Source organism: Plecotus auritus, assembly GCF_963455305.1.
Source record: "Plecotus auritus genome assembly, chromosome: 5".
NCBI classification, from domain to species: domain Eukaryota; kingdom Metazoa; phylum Chordata; class Mammalia; order Chiroptera; family Vespertilionidae; genus Plecotus; species Plecotus auritus.
In genome coordinates, this window is record NC_137776.1 from 42,825,561 (window position 1) to 42,848,553 (window position 22,993).

Consider the following 22,993-nt stretch of genomic DNA (forward strand, 5'->3'; position numbering starts at 1 on the left):
AACGGACAGATTGCTTACTTTTCACTATGCTTCTCAGAGTAGTCAGCAGATGTGCTCTTTGTCAACATGGGGTAAGCCTCCTGTAGGAATGTCCTCTTAGAGATGAGAACAAAATGAATGAAAAAGACAAGAAGGGAGCTATGATTTTTAAAAAAGAAAAGAAAAAGAAAAGGAAAGCAATTTCCACTTGGGAGGAAAATGAGTCCTCAGGAGTGGGGAACAACTAGAAACTGAGCATGAAGTTTCAATTTGAATAGGAGCATGCTAGAGGCCTGCTATAACATGATAAAGCCCCTTCACATAATGCCTTCTCCGAGAATAAGAATGGATAAGAAGATAGAAAGAAGCCTGGATTCATTGAGTGCTGTGAATGAAGAGAGCTCCAATGTTTTTAGCATTACGTCTTCCTCTGGTGAAAAATATAATGTCCTGTTATAAAATGCCACATGCTAGCTCATTTTTTTTTTCATTCATTCTTTTGTCCAGTGATAACATTTTTCAGTGCATATTTTGTGCTAAACTTGCTATTTGATTTAGTTGCTTCTCTTCTGTCAACAGCTACAAAATAATGGCTGTGAATGTGCTTCCTTCCATGCATCGTGTACTGGTGTATTCTTTCTACTTTGTGGTTTCTCTGCTTTAGCCCATGACAGAGTAGCTTCTTGGGTCTCCTTCTTCTTTTTGTCATCTATTTTGTCTCCACTCCACGAAGGCTCAGTTACAATGAGCCTACAATATCTTTAAGCCTTTTAGTTAGTATTTATGTCCCAGAATCTCATTGATCAAGGAAAGCTATCTTGGGAGGCACTCACAAGGAGCCCTGAAAGAAGGAAGGGCAAGGGGTTAGCTCTCCAATCCTGTATTTCTGCTGACTTAATTCTGGAGATAAATGAAACAAGAGATATACAAAAGCATCACCTTCCCATAAGCACACTGCTTTGTCACACTAATAGATTTTATGGCTGACATATATGTGACATACATCTTTGAAGCTTATTTTTTAAAAAGCTGATTGTATGTGATTTCAATTGCAGATTCGTGCCTTTCTGCCATAGATAAGACTAGTCATAGTGCTTTAAACTGCATTATTGTGAATTCTGCTAACTTCTCAAAGATTATGCTTGTTGCATTAAACAAGATGCTATTTATTTGCTACTGGTGTTTCCTTTGACAATATCAACTTTCAACTCTGGAGAGTATCAGTGGGGATTTTTCTTCCAGCTATTATTCAGGAGAACTGAGCTAGATAGAGAGATGATAGATAGATAGATAGATAGATAGATAGATAGATAGATAGATAGATGATAGACATAATTAGTTGGACCTATAATATGCCACATTATTTTATGAAAATTACAGATATATAAAAAGTAAAATATCATACCTAAAGGGCAGCTCCAAGTGATTTCAAAATCAATATAGCTTATTAAGATGAATAAGGCCTGCAAAATACTCACATTTTCTTAATATGTACTACAGTATGTCAGAGTAAATTTCTAGAAAACATTTTGAATTCTGATGACTTTCTCGTACAGCTCCTCATGTGGAATTCTTAAGACCACTTACTGACCTTCAAGTTAAAGAAAAAGAAATGGCTCGGTTTGAGTGTGAAATTTCCCGAGAAAATGCGAAGGTATGTGATTATATAGTTGCTATCTTGTATTGTCAACTTTATGTTTACTTTTGGTTTAGCCAAATGGAATAAAAAAATTAACCTCACCTATCTGATAATCATTCTACTTTTAGCTTAAAGATTATTACTTTAGTATGAAATACACTACTTGATTTAATTGTTCTCTTTTTAGTATTATTTATTTACCATTGCTTGAAAAATACTGGACTCACAATCAGGAGATTTAAACATTGTTAGTCTGAACCATATGAAATTGCTGTTTTCTTAGGTTAAAAATAATCACATATCAGCAATTTCATATGTCTCAACTGAGTACTCCTGTTTGCTTACCATTAATTATTATTTGAATCTCAGTTTACACATCCAGAAAACAAATTGGTCTACATGATGCCTGAAGCCCTCTATGGCTCTCAATTTACACAATCCCATCCTGTTTAATAAGTGATAATACTATCACAGCAGCTCACTTACTAATAATTGAAGAAGTTTGTTCTTGATTTTATAAAAATTTATTTTACAATTGCAGCTGACATAGTTTGGAGGGTTGAGTTGTATTTAAAACCACTTTGGTTCTTCATACTATAAAGCCTGTTGGTTGCTTTTAAAAAAAACTAAGGATCATATTTCTCTTGACACTTATCTGAAGGAACAACAAGAAAACTGATAAAGGTATTTATTTATCTTAAATATAGGTCCAGTGGTTTAAAGATGGTGCTGAAATTAAAAAGGGCAAAAAATATGACATCATATCAAAGGGAGCAGTGCGCATCCTTGTCATCAACAAATGTCTGCTGGATGATGAAGCAGAATATTCCTGTGAAGTAAGGACAGCACGAACTTCTGGCATGCTGACAGTACTGGGTAAGAGTAAAGTCTTTCTTTGCAGAAGTTTATTTGTTGGGGGAAAAAATGATAATTTCCACTGTAACTCAATTTTTAAAAAATTATTCTTGCAGAAGAAGAAGCTGTCTTTACAAAAAATCTTGCCAATATTGAAGTTAGTGAAACAGACACTATAAAACTGGTCTGTGAAGTCTCCAAGCCTGGAGCAGAAGTGATTTGGTACAAAGGGGATGAAGAGATCATTGAAACAGGAAGATATGAAATACTCACTGATGGACGAAAGAGAATTCTAGTCATTCAGAATGCCCAACTTGAGGATACAGGCAGCTATAACTGCCGACTCCCAAGTTCTCGAACTGATGGCAAAGTCAAAGTACATGGTATGAAAATTACTGTGAATAATATTTTAAGAAATTTATATTTGTTGTATTCAAGATGCAAATGCTTAAGTTTTCAATATCTTGCAACTTTTTCTTCCCAGAACTTGCTGCTGAATTTATCTCAAAGCCTCAAAACCTTGAAATACTTGAAGGAGAAAAGGCTGAATTTGTCTGTTCTATATCAAAGGAAAGCTTTGAAGTCCAGTGGAAGAGGGATGATAAGACACTTGAATCTGGAGATAAATACGACATTATTGCTGATGGCAAAAAGAGGATCCTAGTTGTGAAAGATGCCACATTACAAGATATGGGCACTTATGTTGTCATGGTTGGGGCTGCCAGAGCAGCAGCTCACTTGACAGTAATTGGTAAGGTTTTTTTGCTTCTACAGTTTACTCAGATTGGTATCTTTGGGCTTTCTTCATACTATAAAGTCTTATTGGTTGCTTTCAGAAAAACTCAAGATCATAGTTCCTCTTAAGGACACCCGTGTGAAAGAACAACAAGAAGTCGTCTTCAACTGCGAAGTCAATACTGAAGGTGCAAAAGCTAAATGGTTCAGAAATGAGGAAGCCATATTTGATAGTTCAAAATACATCATTCTCCAAAAAGACCTGGTCTACACCCTCAGAATTAGAGATGCGCGATTAGATGACCAAGCTAACTATAATGTGTCTCTGACCAATCATAGAGGTGAAAATGTTAAGAGTGCAGCCAATCTGATAGTGGAAGGTAAGTCACTTCTATGGCATGAGTGATTTTTAAAATCAATTTCTGCCCTCACCGGTTTGGCTCAGTGGATAGAGCATTGGCCTGTGGACTGAAGGGTCCCAGGTTCGATTCTGGTCAAGGGCATGTACCTTGGTTGTGGGCACATCCCCAGTAGGGAGTGTGCAGGAGGCAGCTGATGGATGTTTCTCTCTCATCGATGTTTCTAACTCTCTATCCCTCTCTGTAAAAATCAACAAAATATATTTTTTTTAAAAATAAAATCAATTTCTATTATGAAAACAAAATCAACATTATTATTCTTTATAACAGAGGAAGACCTTAGGATTGTTGAGCCTCTTAAAGATATTGAAACAATGGAAAAGAAATCTGTCACATTCTGGTGCAAGGTGAATCGTCTCAATGTAACACTGAAATGGACCAAAAATGGAGAAGAAGTGGCTTTTGACAACCGCATTTTATACAGAATTGATAAATATAAGCACTCTCTAATTATTAAAGACTGTGGCTTCCCAGATGAGGGTGAATACATTGTCACTGCTGGACAAGATAAATCTGTCGCTGAGCTTCTCATCATAGAAGCTCCTACAGAATTTGTGGAACACTTGGAAGACCAGACAGTCACCGAGTTCGATGATGCTGTCTTCTCCTGCCAGCTGTCCAGAGAGAAAGCAAATGTAAAATGGTACAGAAATGGGAGAGAAATCAAAGAAGGCAAAAAGTAAGCAAAAGCTTCTTAATCTCTATTTCTGTAGATATATATATATATATATATATATATATATATATATATATATATATCTATGCATGCATATGTACTTTTGGCAATTTAGTGGTCATTGTGCAAGCTAACCAGTAAGTCAACCTCTCCTTTCAGATACAAATTTGAAAAAGATGGAAGTATACATAGACTCATTATCAAAGATTGCAGGCTGGATGATGAATGTGAATATGCTTGTGGAGTAGAAGACAGGAAGTCACGAGCTAGGCTCTTTGTGGAAGGTACATATTAAGTGAAAGGACAATTTTAGTACTACTATCAGTTTATGAAAGTTGTTACTCTAAATACAAACATATTTGGATTATGATTTCACATTTTTCTTTTCAGAAATCCCTGTTGAGATCATCAGGCCTCCCCAAGATATTCTCGAAGCCCCTGGGGCTGATGTTATCTTTTTGGCTGAGCTCAACAAAGATAAGGTGGAAGTTCAGTGGCTAAGAAATAACATGATTATTGTCCAGGGTGACAAACACCAGATGATGAGTGAAGGAAAGATACACAGGCTACAGATTTGTGATATTAAGCCCCGTGACCAGGGTGAATACAGATTTATTGCCAAAGACAAAGAAGCCAGAGCTAAGCTTGAACTGGCGGGTAAGTCCCTTTCTTTTATTTTCAAACATCCCCACAATGTCACAGATACTGTTAAGTTTCAGGTTTCTCAGCTAATTAATGAGATAATGCTTGTGAACGCCCTTTATTTCTGTTAAGCCCTATCCTCATGTTAACTACGCTAATTTCTCTTACAACAAAGTGCCCTGAGTAAAGGGAAACGGATAGCATTCCTCCCTACATGCCAGAATCTTGAACAATCTTTGTCACATGGCAGATGTTCACTACTTTCTAGGATTAACATAGCACCTTGAGACTCTTCCCAGCAAACCCAGACCTTGCAATAGCCCAGTTCTCTTCTATTTTCCAAACCCCTGTGGGGCCTCTTAGGTCTGTTCTCATCTTGACCTAAACTTCTGAGATATCCTTATAGGTTGTTATTATGAAAACACCACTAGTGTATGTCTTATACATAAGAAAAAAAATGTGTCTGGTTTATTTTGAACTAAGTGTGAGGTGCCTAATTTATTTATTTTAATGGAAAACGTGTTCTGCACTATATTTAGTCCTCTGTTATTACTTTTGGCAAAGAATAATTCTCCAGTCTGATAATGTGCAGTATGAGAACTCTAAACTCAGTGAGTGTGCTCTGCTGTAAAGTTACTGTGATATACGTCTAAGGTTATGTAACCAATATTTGCTAACAAATGCATAGTAAAGAAGCTATGGTGTAGCTGGACTATAAGAAATAACGCAAAGGCATTGACATGTTACTTTTCTCACTAGCGGCACCTAAAATCAAGACAGCTGATCAAGACCTCGTGGTTGATGTCGGCCAGCCTCTGACAATGGTGGTGCCCTATGATGCCTACCCCAAAGCAGAAGCTGAGTGGTTTAAAGAAAATGAAGCTCTGTCATCAAAAACAGTAGATACTACAGCTGAACAAACTTCCTTCAGAATTTTAGAAGCCAAGAAAGGAGACAAAGGAAGATATAAAATTGTGCTTCAGAACAAACATGGAAAAGCAGAAGCATTCATCAATTTACAAGTTATTGGTAAGCCCTAAGTCAATTGGACTTAATTGGTAAAGCACAACTAAAAGCATGGTAGCACACTAAAAAAAATAAAATTACATGTGCATTTCAGATGTTCCTGGGCCAGTGCGTAACTTAGAAGTGACAGAAACATTTGATGGTGAAGTGGGCCTTGCTTGGGAAGAACCATTAACTGACGGTGGAAGCAAAATCATAGGTTATGTTGTTGAAAGACGTGACATCAAGAGAAAGACCTGGGTTCTGGCCACTGACCGGGCAGACAGTTGTGAGTTTACTGTCACTGGACTACAAAAAGGAGGAGTCGAGTATCTATTCCGTGTGAGTGCAAGAAACAGAGTTGGCACTGGTGAACCAGTAGAGACTGACAATCCTGTAGAAGCAAGGAGCAAATATGGTAAGAATTTTTAAAATAAATTGCAGAGTAGCTTATCTTTGCTTTTATCCCGGATATAACCAAAGGCTATGTTTTGTTTGTTTTTTTCCGTGATGAAATCCAGATGTTCCAGGCCCTCCTTTGAATGTAACCATCACTGATGTGAATAGATTTGGTGTCTCATTGACATGGGAACCACCAGAGTATGATGGAGGTGCTGAGATCACAAACTATGTCATTGAACTAAGGGACAAGACTTCTATCAGGTGGGACACTGCCATGACAGTAAGAGCTGAAGACCTATCGGCAACAGTCACTGATGTGGTGGAAGGACAGGAGTATAGTTTCCGGGTCAGAGCCCAAAACCGAATTGGAGTTGGGAAACCAAGTGCAGCCACACCCTTCATCAAAGTTGCTGATCCAATTGGTAAGCCCATCCAAAAAAAAGGGAAGTAACACCTTCATGAAATCCAGAAATTAAGCCTATCAATTAAAATAAATCAAAGTTAATGAAAATGTAGAACATCAGAACAATTTGAAAATCATAAAAATGTAGACTTCCTACTGCTTCTATTTAATGAATTCAGTAACCCTGATATTTTAATGGGGATGATAGAAATGGTTCCAGCACTGTCTTAATACATTGTCACTGATTTAAATGGTATGCTCCGACTCTTCCACTCCAGAGAGACCAAGTCCTCCTGTGAACCTAAATTCCTCAGATCAGACTCAGTCATCAGTTCAGCTTACATGGGAACCTCCTCTGAAAGATGGAGGAAGCCCAATCCTGGGCTACATAATAGAGCGATGTGAAGAAGGGAAAGACAAATGGATTCGTTGCAATATGAAACTGGTCCCTGAACTGACCTACAAGGTAGGGCATTTGTATCTAAAAACCATATTCAGTGTATGATCATGCATTTAAATGTATACATTTTTTACAAATGTTTGATTCATAATTTTAGGTTACTGGATTACAAAAAGGAAATAAATATTTATATAGAGTGTCTGCAGAAAATGAAGCTGGTGTTTCAGATCCATCTGAAATTCTTGGTCCTCTAACTGCTGATGATGCTTTTGGTAAGTGTATATTGTGTTTTTAGATTTGGGAATAGTACATAGCTACTTCAGGGTACAGGGACTTAAGTATAATACTGGAAACTCATTAATTTTTCTTTTGGTAGTTGAACCAACAATGGACTTAAGTGCGTTTAAAGATGGTCTGGAAATTATTGTCCCAAATCCCATCAAGATCCTGGTTCCAAGTACAGGCTATCCAAGGCCAACTGCAACCTGGTCTCTAGGAGATCAAGTATTAGAAGAAGGGGATCGTGTGAAAATGAAAACCTTATCTGCCTATGCTGAACTTGTCATTTCTCCAAGTGAACGGCCAGACAAGGGAATTTATACACTGAAATTGGAAAATCCTGTGAAGGCCATTTCTGGGGAAATTGATGTCAATGTAATTGGTAAGTAACTTAACCATTTGTTATCTAAAGTGGTTTGACAGTATTCATAAATATTGGTTCAAGCTATTAATGATACTGACTTCTGACTGTGTTTATTCAGCTCGCCCAAGTGCACCCAAAGAACTGAAATTTGGTGACATAACCAAGGACTCAGTACATTTGACTTGGGAGCCACCAGACGATGATGGAGGAAGTCCATTAACTGGCTATCTTGTTGAAAAGCGAGAAGTCAGCCGGAAAACATGGACTAAAGTGAGTTTTTAGTAGCAACTCACCTACTTCAGAAGAGTAGGGAAATCTCACAATTCTTGGATGCCATGCAAAGTTTATATGTTTTTACTTTTACCTTGCTGAAATGCTTTTTTAAATGCATTTATGCTAATGCTTTCTGAGGTAGCTCAACCAAGATTTGATATAACTGCCTTATTTTGTGAGCCTTACCAAATTTTCAACTCGGTTTGTTTTATAAAAGCAACAGCAACAACAAAAACATAACCACTTACTAGGTACCTGATAAGTAACCAATATGACCCTATTAAGCTATAAGCCAGTACTTAACTCTTTCTGGTAGTCATACTTCTTCTCATTCCACTAGATTACCTTAGTTGGTATAATCTGTCCATTTTCCCCCTCAGTTTATACTCATTACTATTTTTATCTTGATATAAAATCATATTTCTAATAACTAAGCTGGTAGAAAAAGTCAATACCTTATTTGTCACTTTCTTAGTGTATATGAAGTAGGAAACAGTTTCACCTTATATTAAGGGTCAAATGTTTTATATATTACTTTGCAGTTTTTCCCTAATATGAAATGAATAACCCTTAGCATTCAAAACAACTTCCATTTGTATCCCTGCTCATGGTAAAAAAAAAAAAAAAATCTTCTGACTTGGGCAAAGGGTTTTTAGGAAACAACTAATTAACTGTATTTATCTGTCCCAGGTTATGGACTTCGTGACTGACTTAGAATTCACAGTTCCTGATCTTGTTCAAGGAAAAGAATATTTATTTAAAGTCTGTGCTCGGAACAAGTGTGGTCCTGGAGAACCCGCATATGTTGATGAACCTGTAAATATGTCAGCTCCTGCAAGTGAGTACTTTCTTAATGATATCTCACCTAGCCTCTTGTTACCTGTTTTTGCTGTTTGACCTGGAGTTGAAATTATGGGAAAATACATAGGTTGACAATATGAAGATTTCATAGATGGCCTATATAAGACTGACTCTCTCTTTAAAATCTTACAGCGGTACCTGATCCACCAGAGAATGTTAAATGGAGAGATCGAACAGCCAAGAGTATCTTCCTAACATGGGATCCACCTAAATATGATGGTGGTTCACGTATCAAAGGATATTTAGTTGAAAAATGTCCACGTGGTTCTGATCGATGGGTCGCCTGTGGAGAGCCAGTTGCAGAAACAAAGTACGTTTTTAAAATCATTGCCACCTTCTTAGTGTGTATGAACTAGCAAACAGTTTTTCCCTACTATGAAATGAATAACTCTCAGAATTCAAAACAACTTCCATTTGTATCCCTGCTCATGGTAAAAAAAAAAAAAAAAAAAAAAAAAAAAAAAAAAAAAAAAAAATCTTGGCACAAGAGTAAATGTTTACTGTTACTAAAATGAGCTTTCTTTTGGAAAAAAATCTAAATGTTAGGTCCTTTTCGTTGAGGATTCCCCTGTTGTGCCTGTCTAATGTTAAAAAGTGCTGCTGTTGAACTAATCCCCTACTCAAGGTTTTCATTAGTTACAATATTGAAGCAACCCAGAATTGATTTAAAGAATACTATTGTTTCAGGGATATGAATTTTGGAAATATTAGGAATACTACACAGTGGAACAGATTATATGCATTATAGTAAAATAACCTATCTTGTTTTCTGACAGAATGCAAGTAACAGGTCTTGAAGAAGGCCAATGGTACTCCTACCGCGTTAAGGCCTTGAACAGGCTGGGTGCCAGCAAACCAAGCAAACCCACAGATGAAATTCAGGCTGTGGACACTCAGGGTATTTATTTTTGTTGTCATTTGTTTGTTTGTTAGTTTTATCAGTCAGGCCTCTGACTTTACTTCTGCTTGAACTTGTTAACATTGTAAATAATCTCTTTCCAATTCAGAGGCTCCAGAAATTTTCCTTGACGTGAAGCTCCTTGCCGGTCTCACTGTGAAAGCAGGAACTAAGATTGAACTTCCTGCCACTGTAACTGGAAAACCTGAACCTAAAATTACGTGGACGAAGGCTGAAAAGCTTCTGAAGCAGGACAATAGAATCACCATTGAAAATGTTCCTAACAAATCCACAGTGACTATCGTTGATAGTAAGCGAAGTGATACTGGCACATACATCATTGAGGCTGTGAACGCCTGTGGTCGGGCCACCGCTGTGGTAGAAGTGAATGTCCTAGGTAAGGGAGGCTCTTGTTTTAAAAATAGGCAAACTCATAGCAGCTACCTTTTAAAATAAAACATTTTTAATGATTTTTTTTTCTGCATGTGTAATGTCATCCATAGATAAACCTGGACCACCAGCTGCTTTTGACATCACAGAAGTGACCAACGAGTCATGTCTTCTAACATGGAACCCCCCACGAGATGATGGTGGATCTAAAATCACAAACTATGTTGTGGAGAGAAAAGCAACAGACAGTGATATGTGGCACAAGCTCTCATCAACTGTCAAGGATACGAATTTCAAGGCAACCAAATTGACACCTAATAAAGAATACCTCTTCAGAGTTGCTGCAGAAAACATGTACGGTGTTGGCGAGCCAGTTCAGGCTGCTCCTATAACAGCCAAATTTCAGTTTGGTAAGTTTCTCAATCAGTTGGGTTGGGGGTGGGGGGGAAAGGGTGCTTATGTCAAACTTGGATTTAGGTGTTATATTAAATATAGGACATGTAATACATATCATTATCCTGTCTATAGATCCACCTGGACCTCCAACTCGCCTGGAACCTTCTGATATCACTAAAGATGCAGTGACTCTCACATGGTGTGAGCCAGATGATGATGGTGGCAGCCCAATCACTGGGTACTGGGTTGAAAGATTAGATCCTGATACTGATAAATGGGTTAAATGCAATAAGATGCCAATAAAGGACACAACATACAGGTATGCCCACAATCTCTATCAAGATGTTAAAACTGTTATAGTGCATACAAATGTTTATTCTTTAGTATTCCTTTTGATTATACATGATTATATATTACTATAATTTTTAATTATTTTTACTTATATTTTCCATTAGCACATAATTTAAAAATTGATATGAGTTCCAACCACATTTAAGTTACTAAAAAATATTAACTTTCTGGAAGTTTCAAAGTGCTATGTTTTCCAGGATATTATGATAGTGATCACTGTTATAGTATTATAATTAGGTTGGTATATTTAGCTAAATCTAAAGTGTATGATAGTTAAAAAGCAATGTTAAATTTATATTGGAATGTTTTCAGTTAAATTTCCAACTAAGTTTTTCACAATTTAAACAAATTAGCCTCTACTATTAAAATAAACAGAAGTTTCTGCTTCTTATCATGGTATTCAACTGACATTTTGTTCCAAATCCAGAGTGAAAGGTCTCACCAATAAGAAAAAATACAGATTCCGTGTTCTGGCTGAAAATCTTGCTGGGCCTGGAAAACCAAGTAGATCAACTGAGCCAATATTAATAAAGGATCCCATAGGTACTATTTATATATTTTATGCGATTCTTTTGAAGCTTATACTATCTCCTTTTTGACAAATCTAAATGTTGATTTCCTTACATTGGATTGCAGATCCTCCATGGCCCCCTGGAAAACCAACCGTGAAAGATATAGGCAAAACATCATTAGTATTGAGTTGGACAAAGCCAGAACATGATGGAGGGGCAAAAATTGAGTCTTATGTCATTGAAATGCTAAAGACTGGAACAGATGACTGGGTCCGAGTGGCCGAAGGAGTTCCCACCACTCAGCATTTGCTCCCAGGGCTCATGGAAGGGCAGGAATACTCATTCCGAGTTAGAGCTGTGAACAAGGCTGGGGAAAGTGAACCCAGTGAACCCAGCGACCCTGTGCTTTGTCGAGAGAAGCTATGTAAGTCATTCTTGATGTTTAAGGTATATGAATTCTCCTAAAGTATATCTGAGAACTACAATATGAGAAAATATGAAAAACTCATTAGTAGATTATTTCATCCTTGCCATACAACTTCCTAGATAATTTAGTGAAAACTGATTATTGGACAATAAAAAATTGTATTTGCTTTTCTTCTATTCTTCTTCAGATCCTCCATCACCACCTCGCTGGCTTGAAGTTATTAATATCACCAAAAATACAGCAGACCTGAAGTGGACAGTCCCTGAGAAAGATGGAGGATCCCCCATCACCAACTACATTGTAGAAAAGAGAGACGTGAGGCGAAAAGGCTGGCAAACAGTAGACACCACTGTCAAGGACACCAAGTGCACAGTAACCCCACTGACAGAGGGGGCTTTATATGTGTTCCGAGTTGCTGCAGAAAATGCCATAGGACAAAGTGACTATTGTGAAATTGAGGACTCCGTCCTGGCCAAAGACACCTTTAGTATGCTCTTTAACATAATCTCTATGACACCATTTGTTGTGGATTATCACTGTTCCCTCTGGTTTTTCTAACCATTGAATATTTTGTTTTCAGCCACCCCTGGACCACCCTATGCTCTCACTGTTGTTGATGTGACAAAACGACATGTTGACCTGAAGTGGGAACCACCTAAAAATGATGGTGGAAGACCAATACAGAGGTAGAATTTTAATTAATGCATAAATAATTTACAAATGGCTGAAAATTCGTAACTTTGTTTTTTCTATTGATGCTAATGAAATGCTTTGTTATTTCGATAGATACATCATTGAGAAGAAAGAAAAGTTAGGTACCCGTTGGGTGAAAGCTGGAAGGACTGCAGGACCTGACTGTAATTTCAGAGTAACTGATGTCATTGAAGGCACAGAAGTCCAGTTTCAGGTTCGGGCGGAAAATGAAGCTGGAGTTGGTCACCCAAGTGAACCCACAGAAATTCTGTCAATTGAAGATCCAACAAGTAAGTAGTGCTGACTATACAAAGAAAATTGTCTAGAGCTTAATGATGAGATTGTGGATGTGAATGGTACACTCTTTTTTCAGGTCCTCCTTCACCTCCCCTTGACCTGCATGTGACTGATGCTGGAAGAAAACACATTGACATTGCTTGGAAGCCTCCAGAGAAAAATGGTGGAAGTCCTATTATAGGATACCATGTTGAAATGTGTCCAGTAGGCACTGAGAAATGGATGCGAGTTAATTCTCGCCCCATAAAAGACTTAAAATTCAAGGTTGAAGAAGGTGTTGTTCCTGATAAGGAGTACGTTTTGAGAGTAAGAGCTGTCAATGCTGTTGGTGTCAGTGAGCCATCTGAAATCTCCGAAAATGTGGTTGCCAAAGACCCAGACTGTAAGAACACAGTTCCTTTTCTAATTAATAAAACAGGCTTCACTCATGCATTGCATTTTGACATACTCTTTTATCCTCTTTTGGTTTATATCTTACAGGCAAGCCAACAATTGATCTGGAGACTCATGACATTGTTGTTATTGAAGGTGAAAAATTAAGCATTCCTGTTCCCTTCAGAGCTGTCCCAGTTCCAACTGTTAGTTGGCATAAAGATGGCAAAGAAGTTAAAGCAAGTGATAGACTAACAATGAAGAGCGATCACTTCTCAGCAAACCTTGAAGTTCCCAAGAGTGTCCATGCAGATGCAGGAGTTTACACTATTACACTGGAAAATAAGCTTGGCTCAGCAACTGCCTCAATCAATGTCAAAGTCATAGGTAAGCATTCTTTGATAAAACACCAGTCATTCCTCATGTGTTGGGAAAATAGTTAACTTTGTTATGTTAGTATAAATTTCTTCATGAATTGGCCATTTGTAAGCTAAATGTCCTTTCAGATTGTTTCTTCCAATATGAGAAGCAAAACAATTGTAAAGAGACAAAATAGGTAGTTAAACTCTGATTAGACTTAATTACTTCTGCATGTGAAGTACTAATTTAAATAAAAGATATAGAATACCCAAAGAATGTTAAAATAACCAATATTCCTATTAGTTGTCTTTGCATTGTTCCATAGTGTTCTCAACTAGGGGTAGTAACACTTTCTGCCCCCTCCTCCCAAACACACAAATGGTGTTTGGAAATTTGGGGGCCATTTTTTTCTGGGATCAAAGATTCAGGAAGAGCTACTGACATTTAGTAGTTGGGGCCAGAGATACTACATGGCTTGCAGTGTAAGGGACACTCCTGTATCTCAAAGATTGTCCCACCCAAAATGCGAATAGTCCCACTTAGAGAAAGAGTATACTAGAAACATGACTTTTCAGATTACAATAGTAATTATAAATTTTATTTTCAATAGGCCTACCTGGACCATGCAAAGATATTAAAGCAAGTGATGTGACCAAGAGTTCTTGTAAATTAACCTGGGAACCACCAGAATATGATGGTGGAAGCCCAATTCTACATTATGTCCTGGAACGCAGAGAAGCTGGAAGGAGGACATATATACCAGTCATGTCCGGTGAGAATAAACTATCTTGGTCTGTAAAAGACCTCATACCGAATGGTGAATACTTCTTCCGTGTTAAAGCTGTCAACAAGATTGGTGGAGGCGAATATATTGAACTAAAAAATCCAGTCATTGCTCAAGATCCAAAGCGTAAGTTTTGGCATGAATGTAATATAGCTAGGAATTAATATGCAATTTATTTTAAGAAGATGGACTTTCCTATATTAACAGTTTTTCTCTTGCTCTTCAGAGCCCCCTGATCCACCTATAGATGTTGAGGTTCATAATCCTACAGCTGAGGCAATGACTATTACATGGAAGCCACCTTTGTATGATGGAGGGAGCAAGATAATGGGTTACATCATAGAGAAGATTGCTAAGGGTGAAGAAAGGTGGAAGAGATGCAATGAACACCTGGTACCAGTCCTGACCTATACAGCAAAAGGACTTGAAGAGGGAAAGGAATACCAGTTCCGTGTGCGAGCAGAAAATGCTGCTGGTATTGGTGAACCTTCTCGGGCCACTCCTCCAACCAAAGCTGTAGATCCTATTGGTGAGTTTTGTTTAATTGGGTTGGTGTTTTCCCATTATCAAATAAATGAGAATAATGTTTTATCAGATATTTTAATCAGAATTGAAAACAATTATTGTTTTTCATCATTATAGATGCCCCAAAAGTCATTATGAGAACAAGTCTAGAAGTAAGACGAGGTGATGAAATAGCACTTGATGCAACAATTTCTGGGTCACCTTACCCAACTATTACATGGCTAAAGGATGAAAATGTTCTTACACCAGAAGAAATGAAAAAACGAATAGCACCCACAGTTAGGAGAAAGAAGGGTGAAGTTCAAGAAGAAGAACCATTTGTCTCACCTCTGGTGGAGCGTTTGAGTATTGACAGTAGTAAAAAAGGAGAATCTCAGCTACGTGTCCGAGATTCTATTCGACCAGACCATGGCCAGTATATGATCAAAGCTGAAAATGACCATGGTATCGCAAAAGCTCCTTGTACTGTCAGTGTGCTGGGTAAGTAGTTAAAACTACCCTTTCCTCTGGAAGACAGTCAACATAAGAGTTTTAGTCAAACTCAAATAAAAAGTTTGTTGGGGGGCAGTTAAAAGAAGTGGAAAATGGCTTCAGCAAGGTATCCTTAGTGCCTTTTTTTTTCTGCTGGCTATGTAAAAGAAATCAACCACTGGGCACTGGGCCTCTAGTAGTTGTTATTCATTAGCTTATGCGATACAAAGATAGACAGATATAGGAAAGTCAAAAGTTTATGTCAAAGGAAACACACTAGCATCTAAATTTTCTGCTGAAACTATTTCTACACAAATTTTTAATCACCATTATCTTTTGAAATATTAGATACACCAGGACCACCGATCAACTTTGTATTTGAAGATATTAGAAAGAACTCAGTCCTCTGCAAATGGGAACCACCCCTTGATGATGGTGGCAGTGAAATTATAAACTACACCTTGGAAAAGAAAGATAAGACAAAACCTGACTCAGAATGGATTATTATCACTTCAACACTCAGACATTGCAAATATTCAGTGACAAAATTGATTGAAGGAAAAGAGTATCTCTTCCGTGTAAGAGCTGAAAATAGGTTTGGCCCTGGACCACCTTGTGTTTCAAAGCCACTTACAGCTAAAGATCCATTTGGTAAGGTTCCTTTAGCATCTAAATTTTTTCTTTTGATCATATACATTGCTATATACATTGTCACAGCTTTTGAATTTGAATGTTTATGTCATACTAGGGAATTAATTCAAATATGCTATTTTTTTTTTAATCAGAACCACCTGATGCACCTGATAAGCCCATTGTGGAAGATGTTACCAGTAACAGTATGCTAGTGAAATGGAATGAACCAAAGGACAATGGAAGCCCCATCTTGGGTTACTGGCTTGAAAAACGTGAGGTTAATAGTACACATTGGTCTCGTGTCAACAGAAACCTTCTGAATGCTTTGAAGACCAATGTAGAAGGCCTATTAGAAGGGCTCACCTATGTCTTCAGAGTATGTGCCGAAAATGCCGCTGGACCTGGAAAGTTCAGTCCCCCTTCAGATCCCAAAACAGCACATGATCCAATCTGTAAGTAACATCTTAAGAAGAAAGTGGGGTACAGCATGGTGACTATATACTTGAAAGTTGTTAAGACAGAAAATCTTAAATATTATCACTACAAAAATGGTAATTATGTGAGGGGATAGAGATGTTAATAAATTATGGTAATCATTTCACAATATATACATGTATCAAATCATGTTATATACCTTAAACCTACATATATGTTACTAATAGTTCAATAAAACTGGAAAATCAAACAAAATATAGCAGTGACTATGGACACTATATTGAGATTACAATGTAAAGTTTTAAACATCTGTATATATAACTTAAAAGTTTCACAAAACAGTACTTACCCATGTTAAATGGAATGCACTATGAAAAACAAGTGGGACAGGTAAGCTACTGTACATTTTAAAACCATCAGTGAGTTTTGATTTGTATATCTGCATTCATTCTAGCTCCACCTGGACCACCTGTCCCAAGAGTCGCTGACACAAGCTCCACAACTATTGAACTAGAATGGGAACCCCCAGCTTTCAATGGCGGTGGGGAAATTATTGGCTACTTTGTCGATAAGCAGCTGGTTGGGACAAATGAATGGTCACGCTGCACAGAGAAGATGATCAAGGTCCGTAAGTACACTGTCAAAGAAATCCGAGAGGGTGCTGATTACAAACTCCGAGTGAGTGCCGTCAATGCTGCGGGTGAAGGACCACCTGGAGAAACGGGACCTGTTACTGTGGCTGAACCTCAAGGTACTTAAAAGTTATATGATAAAGATTATGGCTACTTTCCTGGTATGGGTCCCCCTCACCCCGCATCTTTCTTGGGCTAATGTTTGACTGTTCTCTATCAACAGAGCCTCCATCTGTGGAACTAGATGTTTCTGTTAAGGGTGGAATACAAATAATGGCTGGGAAGACTCTCAGAATTCCAGCTGTGGTAACTGGCCGTCCAGTGCCTACAAAAGTGTGGACCATAGAAGAAGGAGAACTGGATAAAGACCGTGTTGTAATAGAGAATGTTGGAACCAAATCTGAACTAATTATCAAGGAAGCATTGAGAAAAGATCATGGCAGATATGTGATTACAGCTACCAATAGCTGTGGTTCCAAATTTGCAGCAGTCAGGGTAGAGGTTTTTGGTAAGGAATGTTACATGGATTTTTAGAGGATTTTCAAGTTATACTATCTTATTGCATTGATTTTTTTCATTGTTTTATTTTGCAGATGTCCCTGGTCCAGTTCTTGACTTAAAACCTGTTGTAACAAACAGAAAGATGTGTCTGCTGAACTGGTCTGATCCAGCAGATGATGGAGGAAGTGAAATCACAGGCTTTATTATTGAAAGAAAAGATGCCAAGATGCATACTTGGAGACAACCCATAGAGACTGAGAGATCTAAATGTGATATCACAGGTCTCCTTGAGGGACAAGAATATAAGTTCCGTGTGATTGCCAAGAACAAGTTTGGCTGTGGCCCGCCTGTTGAAATAGGACCAATTCTTGCAGTTGATCCACTAGGTAAAAGAGGTTTTCATTGTGTTTATAAAGTAAATACTGTTTGTTTCTATTTATGGCTTCAAACTCCTAATAGTATCAAGATCTATAGCTAGGGAGTAATAAGAAAAGTAAATCAAATAACTACTAGCATCTTTAAGAATGCCATATTTAATATAATTTTTGGCTCACTAATTTTTTACACAAAACCAACCATGGTTATATGTACTAAAAAACCCGAGTTTACTGGAGTTTATTTAGCAAGAACCTAAAAATAATTTAGAAATATTGTATCTTTACAATAGAATACACTGACATAATTAATTTAATAGCCTAATAGTTAAAGGGAGTTCATTGTTTTTGAAAGGTTACAGGACAGATATTGCCTTAGGATAAATATCTTAGTCTTCCTTTAGATCTCAAGTAGTCCCCACCCTGGAAGGCCCCAAACCAGGAAGAGCCATCAAGGAATAAAAACCAACCATAGGAAATCTCCATGACCAATATGAACAAATATGAAACCCTAAAATTTCACACACTGGTAATGCACATTTATATGTCATACAAGAAAACAAAGTCTTGGAACCCATTCCCCAAGAGACAGATGGTATTATTTCTCCACGACCACCTAAAAAAAATAAATAAATAAAAAAGTTACCTCCTATACCACTCACTGTGATAGCTCATCTCAGAATTTTCTCTATAGTCAAGTTGTATCAGAGGATCAAACAGATATGGGCTTCCACTACAGAACTCTGCTCTGGTTTCAGTAATATATCCTATCTAATAAAAGAGTAATATGCAAATTAACCATCACTCTGCTATACCCACAAACCACGCCCATAGGCCACGCCCACAAGCCAATCAGGAGCAAATATGCAAATAAACCCAACCAAGATGGCTACGGCCACAGAGAGCACGAGGGAGGCTTGGGTTTCCCCGGCAATGGAGGAAGCCAAGCTTTCTGCCTGCCCTTGCTGGCCTAGGCCTCCAGTCAAGGCTACAAAGTTTCAATGATAGAAGATACATAAATCCAAACAGAAATGGTGGCAGCCACGGAGCTGGAAAGAGCAGGAGGCTAGGGTTGCCCCCGGCGATGGAGGAAGCCAAGCTTTCCGCACAACCTGGCCGGCCCAGGCCTCTGCTTAAGGCTACAAAGTTTCAATTATAGAAAATACATAAATCCCAATAGAAATGGCTGCCACCACGGAGCAAATAGAAGGCTTGGCTCCGCTCCAGGCTACAAAGTTTCAATTGTAGAAGATAAATAAACCCCAGATACCAGGGCCTCTGCTTGGGTCACCAGGGGGCGTGGCCGGCCTGCAAACCACCACAGGCCCCTCGCCCAGGCCACCCCACGCCCCAAGGGAACTCCACCCTGATCCGGGACACCCTTCAGGGCAAACCAGCTGCCCCACCCGTGCACCAGGCCTCTATCCTATCTAATAAAAGAGTAATATGCAGATTGACCATCACTCCAACACACAAGATGGCTGCCTTCATGTGGTCAAAGATCCTGCCCCCATGTGGACACAAGATGGCCACCACAAGATGGCCAACAGGGGAGGGCATTTGGGAGAAACCAGGCCTGCAAGGGAGGGCAGTTGTGGGCGATCAGGCCAGCAGGGGAGGGCAGTTGGGAGGAACCAGGCCTGCAAGGGAGGGCAGTTGGGGGCGATCAAGCCTGCAGGGGACGGCAGTTAGGGGTGACCAGGCCTGCAGGGGAGGGCAGTTAGGGGTGACCAGGCCTGCAGGGGAGGGCAGTTAGGGGTGACCAGGCCTGCAGGGGAGGGTAGTTAGGGGAAAACAGGCTGGCAAGGGAGCAGTTAGGCATCAATCAGGCTGGCATGGGAGTGGTTAGGGGGTGATCAGGCTGGCAGGCAGAAGTGGTTAGGGACAATCAGGAAGGCAGGCAAGCAAGCAGTTGGGAGCAAGCAGTCCTGGATTGTGATAGGGATGTCCGACTGCCGGTTTAAGTGCAGTCGTACATCCCTCAAGGGGTCCCAGATTGGAGAGGGTGCAGGCTGGGCTGAGGGACACCTCCCCCATGCAAGAATTTCATGCACCGGGCCTCTAGTATATATATAAAAGCCTAATATGCTAAGTGTCTGATCGGTCGGTCGACCTCTCAACCAGTCACTATGATATGCACTGACCACCAGGGGGCAGATGCTCTGACCGATAGGTTAGCTTGCTGCTGTGGTCTGGCCAATTGGGACTGGGCAAGAAGGGCCTGACATGCCCTGGAGCCCTCCAGCAGTCCCTCCCCAGCTGGCCTGCCAGCCCTGATTGGCCAATGGGGACGGGCTGGACATGCCCTGGAGCCAACCTCCTGTGGTCCCTCCCCGGCCTCTAAAATATTTCTTCTAATTAATTTCCTTTCTCTGTGCACAAATTTGTGCACTGGGCCTCTAGTATTCAATAAGAGTGGATCGGGTCTAATTTCACCACTCAAAGCTTATTCTTTTGGTTTTTGTCCTTTGGGACACCAAACTACAGCATCATTACATAAATTCTCTTTCCAACCTATTTTAAGCCCACACTTGAGGCAACATGACTCAAAGCATGTTCAATAGACATATCCACTCTCTGTCAGTAAAATTTTGCTCTCAGTTGGTCATCCAAAGCAAAACTTTACAGACCCATCCTCCTAGTTCATTAAGATTGGAAGCTTCCCCAGTGACAGAGGTAAAAATATCTAAAATGCTAAATATAAAAAAAAACCAGACATGCCCCTCAATTTATTTTTAATCAATCTTGATGCTAAAGTTTACTAAGAAAAATTCTGCCTTATATGAATGCCTATAAGTAGGGAATGGAGATGTCTTGAGAAGGATTTTAAAGATGGTATTATTAAGATTAGGCCACACAGAAACATATTTTTCACACAATTAATTTGAAGTGAAATATTTCTTATATGAACATTTATTTCATGCTTGTCATTTCGACTTGCTTCTGGTTAAAGGTCCTCCAACGTCTCCTGAGAGGCTCATATATACAGAAAGGACAAAGTCCACTATCACCCTTGACTGGAAAGAGCCCCGCAGTGATGGTGGCAGCCCCATCCAAGGCTATATCATTGAAAAACGGCGTCACGACAAACCTGACTTTGAAAGAGTTAACAAGCGACTCTGCCCAACCACATCTTTTCTGGTTGAAAACCTTGATGAACACCAAATGTATGAGTTCCGTGTCAAAGCTGTCAATGCAGTTGGTGAAAGTGAACCATCCCTGCCTCTTAATGTGGTCATACAAGATGATGAAGGTGTGGAATCTGAACATAATAATACTTTTAATGTAATTTACAGCATTGCCTTTATCTCATAGGTTGAGCAAATATCCTTATTACTTTGCTAATTTTCTCTTGTCCTTTTTCACAGTGCCTCCAACTATTAAATTGCGCCTGTCTGTTCGAGGAGACACTATCAAGGTTTTGGCGGGAGAGCCTGTTAACATTCCTGCAGATGTGACAGGCCTTCCAATGCCTAAGATTGAGTGGTCCAAGAATGAAACTGTGATTGAAAAACCCACTGATGCACTGAAGATAACCAAGGAAGAAGTATCCCGAAGTGAGGCCAAGACTGAGGTTATCATTCCAAAAGCAGTCCGGCAGGACAAAGGCACTTACACAATTACAGCTTCCAATCGCCTTGGCTCAGTCTTCCGAAATGTTCATGTTGAAGTCTATGGTAAGCAATATGCTTTCTTATATCAAAACGAAATCCAGTGTCTGTTTAAGAGTTGCCTTCTCAGTCTCCTCTTTTGGTTCCTTTCCAGATCGTCCATCCCCACCAAGAAACCTTGCTGTTACAGACATTAAAGCTGAATCTTGCTATTTGACATGGGATGCCCCTCTAGACAATGGTGGCAGTGAAATCACCCATTATATCATTGACAAACGTGATGCAAGCAGGAAGAAATCTGAATGGGAGGAAGTCACCAACACGGCCGTAGAGAAGAGATATGGGGTAAACTCTTTTAAATATTTTCTTATACACATTAAAAGGGCAAGACCTTGAATAAACACCAGTCTAGCATAACCTTGGAACTTAATGATTAAACTCAAAACCAAAAACAAATTTCATTGTAGTTTGTAGCACCATGCACATAAGGCCACTTGATAAATACAATTATTTGATATACAAAGTATCTTTTACTTGAGAGATCCATTATTAGCTATGGGAAGTGATCAACCAAAGAACTTGTATGCATATATGCATAACCCATGGACACAGACAATAAGGTGGTGGAGGCCTGGGGTGGGGCCGGGGGCAGGCTATAAGAGGTTAATGGTAGAAAAAAGCAGACATATGTAATACTTTCACTAAAAATTTTTTTAATAAAATAAGAAAATCAATTTAGATATTTTCATTTTAAAATCTTTCTCCATGTTAGAGTCTACATATTTTTAAACTATATATATATTAGAGTTTATAGATTTATTTTTATAGTCTTCCCTACCAAAATAACTAATTTTAAAATAAGTGAAAATCAACATAAGTATGTTCTTTTTTTAAAAGTTACTATTCATCTGATTTCTAGCTCTGGAAACTTATCCCCAATGGTCAGTATGAGTTCCGAGTTAGGGCAGCGAATAAATATGGAATCAGTGATGAGTGCAAATCAGATAAAGTGACCATTCAAGATCCTTATCGCCTTCCTGGAGCTCCAGGAAAACCAAAAGTTTTGGAACGCACCAAAGGGTCGATGCTAGTGAGCTGGACTCCTCCTTTGGACAATGGTGGCTCTCCAATTACTGGCTACTGGCTGGAGAAGAGAGAAGAGGGAAGTCCCTACTGGTCACGTGTTAGCCGAGCACCAATAACCAAAGTGGGATCAAAAGGCGTGGAATTTAATGTTCCTCGTTTGATTGAAGGTGTTAAATACCAGTTCAGAGCAATGGCAATAAACGTTGCAGGAATTGGCCCTCCCAGTGAACCATCAGATCCAGCGGTTGCAGGAGATCCCATATGTAAGTATGCTTCCATTTCTGGAATTTACAAAGGGCAAAGCCACTAACTG

The 22,993-nt window shown here is 38.9% G+C and overlaps 1 protein-coding gene across 1 annotated transcript in view; it reads left to right on the forward strand.

Annotated features, from left to right (window-relative positions):
* TTN (titin) overlaps window positions 1–22,993 on the forward strand; it is a 282,010-nt gene that overhangs the window by 179,444 nt on the left and 79,573 nt on the right. Inside the window, exons 181-220 of the mRNA XM_080669120.1 lie at window positions 1,536–1,633; window positions 2,326–2,494; window positions 2,590–2,856; window positions 2,958–3,224; window positions 3,310–3,588; window positions 3,898–4,306; window positions 4,463–4,587; window positions 4,694–4,960; window positions 5,705–5,974; window positions 6,066–6,368; window positions 6,472–6,774; window positions 7,034–7,221; window positions 7,313–7,427; window positions 7,532–7,816; window positions 7,917–8,068; window positions 8,762–8,909; window positions 9,065–9,242; window positions 9,709–9,830; window positions 9,940–10,227; window positions 10,334–10,630; window positions 10,749–10,935; window positions 11,395–11,510; window positions 11,604–11,903; window positions 12,094–12,393; window positions 12,487–12,592; window positions 12,693–12,889; window positions 12,973–13,278; window positions 13,377–13,655; window positions 14,239–14,538; window positions 14,639–14,941; window positions 15,055–15,417; window positions 15,757–16,059; window positions 16,194–16,493; window positions 16,931–17,227; window positions 17,332–17,616; window positions 17,702–17,995; window positions 20,937–21,236; window positions 21,352–21,660; window positions 21,749–21,939; window positions 22,514–22,943. Coding sequence (XP_080525246.1) covers window positions 1,536–1,633; window positions 2,326–2,494; window positions 2,590–2,856; window positions 2,958–3,224; window positions 3,310–3,588; window positions 3,898–4,306; window positions 4,463–4,587; window positions 4,694–4,960; window positions 5,705–5,974; window positions 6,066–6,368; window positions 6,472–6,774; window positions 7,034–7,221; window positions 7,313–7,427; window positions 7,532–7,816; window positions 7,917–8,068; window positions 8,762–8,909; window positions 9,065–9,242; window positions 9,709–9,830; window positions 9,940–10,227; window positions 10,334–10,630; window positions 10,749–10,935; window positions 11,395–11,510; window positions 11,604–11,903; window positions 12,094–12,393; window positions 12,487–12,592; window positions 12,693–12,889; window positions 12,973–13,278; window positions 13,377–13,655; window positions 14,239–14,538; window positions 14,639–14,941; window positions 15,055–15,417; window positions 15,757–16,059; window positions 16,194–16,493; window positions 16,931–17,227; window positions 17,332–17,616; window positions 17,702–17,995; window positions 20,937–21,236; window positions 21,352–21,660; window positions 21,749–21,939; window positions 22,514–22,943 — 9,996 coding nt within the window. The remainder of the gene's footprint in view (window positions 1–1,535; window positions 1,634–2,325; window positions 2,495–2,589; window positions 2,857–2,957; window positions 3,225–3,309; window positions 3,589–3,897; window positions 4,307–4,462; window positions 4,588–4,693; window positions 4,961–5,704; window positions 5,975–6,065; window positions 6,369–6,471; window positions 6,775–7,033; window positions 7,222–7,312; window positions 7,428–7,531; window positions 7,817–7,916; window positions 8,069–8,761; window positions 8,910–9,064; window positions 9,243–9,708; window positions 9,831–9,939; window positions 10,228–10,333; window positions 10,631–10,748; window positions 10,936–11,394; window positions 11,511–11,603; window positions 11,904–12,093; window positions 12,394–12,486; window positions 12,593–12,692; window positions 12,890–12,972; window positions 13,279–13,376; window positions 13,656–14,238; window positions 14,539–14,638; window positions 14,942–15,054; window positions 15,418–15,756; window positions 16,060–16,193; window positions 16,494–16,930; window positions 17,228–17,331; window positions 17,617–17,701; window positions 17,996–20,936; window positions 21,237–21,351; window positions 21,661–21,748; window positions 21,940–22,513; window positions 22,944–22,993) is intronic.